Below are 7,031 nucleotides of genomic sequence, written 5' to 3'. Positions count from 1 at the left end.
AGAGTATGGGTTCTAGAGCCAGACAAGCAGCCTGTGAATTTTGCTTCTCTGCTAACTAGTGATGTGCTCTTGGACAACTGATGCCATTCCCTGGCCTCTGTTTACTCATCTGTAAAATGAGCATGGTCCTCTCACCCACCACACGGGGCTATTGGGAGGAGGATTGGAGTGAGTTCATGTATGCAGAGCCCTTTAGCACAGCTCATGGAGCACAGGAGTTGACAAATGGAGGCTGCAGCTGTCCTGTGCAAAGGGAGAAGTCACTCAGCATGAGCGGTGGCCTGAGAGACACAAATGCACAGAGATCCTGAGCCAAGTTTCCCCCTTGTACCCCTCGTTTCCTTAGCTACACCAAGGAAGGGGTTGGATTGTCTTTGAGGTTGCTTCCAACTTCTGGAATTCTATTTCAAGGGAAAGGAAAAGATCTCCTTGGGTCTTTAGAAAAACTGAAGGGCGATGGAAGGAGGTGAGACTGCAGAAAGAACTTTCCAATGGAAGTGGCAACCAAGGAGTGGGAAGGATCCTGGCTTGTAGCAGGTCTCTCAGAGGCAAGAAGACTTGGAGGGAGTCAGGGGCCACTCTCTGTAGAGGTAGGGACCCTGGATGACCCTGGAATCTTTTGAATCCTTCCCGTGCCCCTTCAGCGGGGCAGGAAGTGGATCTGGTACACAGGGGGCAGTTTGATCACACCACTCTCCTGAGGTGTAATGTCGATGTCCTTGGGGGCCGCAGGTCTGGCCAAAGAGAAGTTCTGGAGGACAGTGGTGAAGAAAAGGAACAATTCGCTCTGGGGGATGCCTTCACCAAGACAAATGCATTTCCCTGTGGGCACAGAGGTGGGAGAGATCACCAATGTAGGCATGCGGCAGGTGCACATTCAGTGGGGAATCCTTTGTTCTGTCACATACAAAAGCCCAGACACCTATATCCATTGCTAGAGATTTGCATGGAGTTAGCCTTTCATCTGTGGTTCTGGTGGACTTTTGAGGGTTCCTGAGCCCTTTGAAACTGGAGGCAAATCTTTGAGTGGATGTGCCATGTTCATCTTTCCAGGAGAAAGTTGTAGCTTCTATAAGATTCCCAAAGAGGTCAGTGGTCCCAGAGAAGGTGAGGACCCAGTTCTGGCTCTGTGTGTGTGTGTTTGTGTGTGTGTGTGTATGTGTATGCGTGTAGTGCTCCACATGTGTAGAAGTGTGTGTACTTCTGACTTAACATGTTCAATATTCTTCATTTCTAAAATGGAAATAATGTTACCTACCTCATAGGGCTGTCGTAAGGTTAAAGGAAGAAATTAACGTTTATAAAATTACTTAGACTAGCACCTCACCCATATCAAGGACCCTAGAGGTATAACTACCACTTTGTGTGTGCCTCTGAGTTTATGGGGGCAGTAGGTATGGTGTGTTGTGGGTGTCTTTGGCATTGTGTGTGTACCTATGTCTGTCTTCTTTTCTCAGCCTGAGACTCACGGACTCCAAGAATTCTGAAAAACCCCAAATTGTATATAAAATTTTGGGGTGAATGGTGGTGATGCACATGAAGAAGGGGTCCATGGCTTCCGTTGGACTCTCAGAGAGGTAAGGAACCTCCATTAGGTTATAAACTAGGGGTTTGGAGAGAAGTAAGAACAAAGGGAGCCAGAAAATGAAGGCAGAGAAACAGAGTGGCTCTCTCCCTTTACTTATGGGATTCTTAATTTGCAAACTGACCACCTTTAAAAGGTCATATCAAGAATGAGTTTCCAACAAGGAAAAAAAATCATATACATTTAAAGTGAATAACACCTTGCTTAAAAAACACTGGGTAATAGAAGAAATAAAAGAGGGAATGAAAAATTTCCTAGAAACAAATGAGAATGAAAACACATCATACCAAAACCTTTGGGACACAGCAAAGGCAGTGCTCAGAGGTCAATTTATACCAATAGATGCACACATCAAAAAAGAGTAAAGGAACAAAATCAAAACATTAGCTATACAACTCAAACAAATAGAAAGAGATTAGCAAAAGAAGCCCACAGCCACCCGAAGAAAGGAAATAATAAAGATCATACCAGAAATAAATGAAATAGAGAATAGAAAAACAATGGAAAGAATCAACAAAACCAAAAGTTGGTTCTTTGAAAGGATCAAGAAAATCAACAAGCCGTTGGCCAAATTGACATAAGAAAAACAGGAGAAGATGCAAATAATGCAAATAAGAAATGAAATGGGGGACATTAAAACAGACCCAACTGAAATAAAAAGGATCATAACTGAGTAGTATGAGAAATTATACTCTAAAAAATTTGAAAATCTAGAGGAAATGGACAAGTTTCTAGAAACACACTACCTATCTAAATTAACACAAACTGATGTCAAAATTCTGAACAGACCCATAACAAGAGAAGAGATTGTAAAAGTAATAAAATAAAACTCCCAACAACAGCGAAAAAACCCTGGCCCAGACGACTTCACTGGAGAGTTCTCCCAAACATTCAGAGGAAGGCTTGCATCAGTACTACTCAAAAAATTTCAGAACATAGCAAAGGAAGGGAGACTTCCAAATTCATTCTGTGAAGCTAGCATAATCCTGATACCAAAACCAGGCAAAGACACCAGAAAAAGAAAAGAAAAGAAAATTACAGATCAATATCTTTCATGAATATAGATGCAAAAATTCTCAACAAAATTCTAGCCAATAGAATTCAGCATCATCAAACAATACACGCCAACCAAGGGGTATTCATATCTGGTATGCAAGGATGGTTCCACATTAGAAAATCAATCAACATAATCTCCCAATAAATAAAACAAAAGAATCACATGATCATCTCTATCGACACAGAAAAGGCATTCGATAAAGGCTAAAGAAAACTACAAAACACTACTGCAAGAAACCAAAAGAGACCTAGATAAATGAAAAAACATACCATGCTCATGAATAGGTAGACTCAACATTGTGAAAGTGTCAATTCTACCCAAAGCAATCTACAAATACAATGCAATACCGATCCTAATACCAACAGCATTTTTTAATGATATGGAAAAACTAATCATTAACTTTATATGGAAAGGAAAGAGGCCCCAGATAAGTAAAACACTATTGAAGAAGAAGAATAAAGTAGGAGGCCTCTTACCACCTGATCTCAGAACCTACTATACAGCTATGGTAGTCAAAACAGCCTGGTAGTGGTACAATGGCAGACATATTGACCAATGGAACAGAATTGAAAATCCAGATGTAAATCCATCCACCTGTGGTCACTTGATCTTCAACAAAGGCCCGAAGTCCATTGAATGGGAAAAGCCAAACTGTGCTGGCAAAACTGGGTGTTCACCTTTAAAAAAATGAAACAGGACCCATGCCTCACGCCATACACTAAAAATAATTCAAAATGAATTAAAGATCTAAATATAAAACCAAAAACTATAAAGATCATAGGAGAAAAGATAGGGTCAGCCCTATAGGCCGTAATACACAGCATTAACACGATACAAACCATAACTAACAATACATAAACTCCAGAAGATAAGCTAGATAACTGGGATCTTCTAAAAATTAAACACTTCTACTCATCAAAAGATTTCACCAAAACAGTGAAAAGAGAAGCTAAAGATGGGAAAAAAAATTTTGGCTATGACATATCTGACAAAGGTCTAATCTCTAAAATCTATGGGAACATCCAACACCTCTACAACAAAAAGGCAAATAATCCAATTAAAAAATGGGCAGAGAATATGTACAGACACTTCACCAAAGAAGACATTCAGGCAGCTAACAGACAATGAGGAAATGCTTGGGATCACTAGCCATTAGAGAAATGCAGATCAGAACTACAATGTGATACCATCTCACCCCAACAATACTGGCATTAATAAAAAAAAAACCCAAAAAACAGAAAATAACAAATCTTGGAGACTCTGCAGGGAGATTGGAACTCTTATGCACTGCTGGTGGGAATGCAAAATCGTACAACCATTTTGGAAAATTATATGGCACTTTCTTAAAAAGGTAGAAATAGAAATACCATATGATCCAGCAATTCCACTCCTAGGAATATACCCTAGAGAAATAAGAGCCTTCACATGGATAGACGTATACATACTCATGTTCATTGCAGCATTATTCATAATAGGAAAAAGATGGAAACAACCTAACTGCCCATCAACAGATGAATGGATGAATAAACGATGATACACACACACAATGGAATACTATGCCATGATAAAGCACAATGATGAATCTGCGAAACATCTCACAACATGGATGAATCTGCAGGGCATTATGTTGAGTGAAAATAAGTCAATCACAAAAGGACAAATACTGTATGAGACTACCGCTATAAAAACTCATGAAAAGGTGACAAGAAACAATCTTTGATGATTACTAGGGAGGGGAGAGGTGGAGATGGAAAAACACTGACTAGACAGTAGATTAGTGGTAACTTTGGTGAAGGATAAGCCAGTACATAATACTCGAGAAGTCAGCACAACTTGACTAAGGTAAGGTCATGGAAGCCTTATAGACACATCCAAACTCCCTGAGGGACCGAATTACTGGGCTGAGGCTTGGGGACCATAGTTTCGAGGGATATCTAGCTCAATTGGCATAGTTTCTAAAGATCATGTTCTACTTCCTACTTTGGTGAGTAGTGTCTAGGGTCTTAAAAGCTTATGAGTGGCCATCTAAGATATTCCACTGGTCCCAACCCATCTGGAGCAAGGGAGAATGAAGAAAACCAAAGACACAAAGGAAAGATTAGTCCAAAGGACTAATGGACCACAACTACCACAGCCTTCACCAGACTGAGTCCAGCACAACTAAATGGTGCCCAGCTACCACCACTGACTGCTCTGACAGGAATCACTATAGAGGGTCCTGGACGGAGTTGGAGAAAAAAATACAACAAAATTCTAACTCACAAAAAAAGACCAGACTTACTGGTCTGACAGAGACTGGAGAAATCCTAAGAGTATGACTCCCCGACACCCTTTTAACTCAGTACCGAAGCCACTCCTGAGGTTCACCCTTCAGCCAAAATTATACAGGTCCATAAAACAAAATGAGACTAAATGGGCAGACCAGCCCAGGGACAAGGAGGACAAGGCAGGAGGGGACAGGAAAGCTGATAATGGGGAACTCTAGGTCAAGAAGGGGAGAGTGTTGACATGTGGTGTTGGCAACCAATGTCACAAAACAATATGTGTATTAATTGTTTAATGAGAAACTAATTTGCTCTGTAAAAAAAAATAAAATTTACCAGAAATCCCAAATAATAGTGATCTTAAGAAATCACAGAGGAAGAACACTAAAAGTCAACAGAGCTGTAGGATGAATTTCATATCAATATATTGAGCAGAGGTTAAAGTATCATGTATTTTCTTTACTGCAATGTTTAACGAGTAAAGTACGATTGAGTAAAACAAACAACAACAACAAAAAAGAATAGATTTCTAGGAATTTCCAAGGCCTTTCAAATTCTTGGAAAATTATGCCTGCATGGTAATCTAGGGAAGGATCCACATCTTTCTGGCCAATTCTTAAAAGAGGTGGGAGCCTAGAAATGCTCAGGGCGAGTCTCGGGCTGGTTCTTCTGTAACTGGTTCTGTGACCCAACTCTTCCCAGGACAAGCTGACAGGCTAATGCCTGCTGCCTCCCTCCCAACGTGCCCTTCCCATCCCTGGGGCTGTCCTACTGGCTCCTTCTTAACACGCTTTGGCTCCAGTTATTTTATTTCTGCCCGTGGCAGTCTGACTCTCTGTCTTTTCCTTCATCTATACATGTCAGGACTGTTTATCTGTTTCTGTTCACTCTTTCTGCTCTCTTCTCCCATTTGTTGAGCTCCCTGCTTCTATCAGATTCACTCTGTCTCTCTTTTCATCTCCCTCTGAAGGTCTCCTGTCTCTTGTTCACTGTTTCTCTCTCTACTATGTCATTCTCTTCTTTCTCTGTAGCTCTAATTCTGTTTCTCTTACTCTGCTTGCACCTCTTTCTCCTCTTCCCTCCTCCCCTTCCTCCTTCTCTAGCTCTCTCATTCATTGCCCTCAAAGTCTATTGTTTCACATTCATTCTTTGTATTTTTCTATCTCTGCCTCTTTCTGCCACTCTCTCACCTTGTCTGTGTCTGTCTCTCTCATCATGTGTCTCTCTTTGTCCCTCTCTGTTTCTCACTCTCCTTATTGCTCCATCCCCAATCTGTTTTTAACTTTATTCCTCTACATCTCTGTCTCTCTATAAACTTAGGATAGGACTATTGGATGGAGAGATCGACCCTCATCCCACCTCCCAATATGTTGTCTGACTTTCATTTAAGATGAAATGAAGGGAGGCCATTGGCACTAGGCAGGGCCAGGGTCTGGGCCACTGAAGTCTCTGATGAAAGTCAAAACTGGGGACTTGTTTCTGGGGTCTTCCTTTCTCCCAAAGGATAACAACCCTGGGCATTGGGATTTTCACTGGATGGGGTCAAAGAGTGGATGGGGTCAGAGACAAATCAGAGCCTGTCAGCCTCTTCCCAGTCTCCCCAGTGCCCACTGAATAAATCCTTATTCCTCCCCCAGCCTTCAAAATGCTGCCCAGCTGAGCTCTTTGCCCTAATCCCATCCTGTAAACTATACGTTAGGCCCACTGGATTTCTTATAGTTTCTCAAACATACCATGCCATTTCCACCTTCAGACCCTCGCTGTTCTCTCTGCCTGGAACATTCTTTCAGTGGTTGACTAATATTCGCCTATGAGGTTTTAGTTTAGATGCCAGTTCCTTAGACAAGCTTTCCCTTACGGGCCCCTAAGATTAGTCAGTATTTCCTGCTTTGTGCTGCCAAAGCCTGCAGCTGGACTGTGAATTTCCAGGAGTGAGGATTTTGTCTGTCTACATGACTTGTCTCATGCATTATATTCAGTATCTAATAGAGCATTGGGTTTAGAATTGTGATCAACAGATATGTTTTGGAGCAAATATATACACTGAGGTTTAAAAAAAACAGTTGTCACCAAGTCATCTCTAATTCATGGTGACCTCATGTGTGTCACAGTAAAACTGCTCCGT

The 7,031-nt window shown here is 41.4% G+C and overlaps 1 protein-coding gene across 1 annotated transcript in view; it reads right to left on the bottom strand.

The window, feature by feature from the left end:
• Positions 1-640: 640 nt before the first annotated feature.
• Positions 641-7,031, bottom strand: part of LOC101358192 (cytochrome P450 2B4-like) — a 41,473-nt gene continuing 35,082 nt past the window's right edge. The window contains exon 12 of the mRNA XM_023742757.1: positions 641-822. Within this exon, the coding sequence (XP_023598525.1) occupies positions 641-822 (182 nt within the window). The remainder of the gene's footprint in view (positions 823-7,031) is intronic.

The sequence above is a fragment of the Trichechus manatus genome, unplaced genomic scaffold (assembly GCF_000243295.1).
Source record: "Trichechus manatus latirostris isolate Lorelei unplaced genomic scaffold, TriManLat1.0 scaffold00216, whole genome shotgun sequence".
Taxonomy (NCBI): Eukaryota; Metazoa; Chordata; class Mammalia; order Sirenia; family Trichechidae; genus Trichechus; species Trichechus manatus.
Note: the sequence above shows the minus strand (reverse complement) of the source record. Positions and strands in the feature narration are given on the sequence as shown.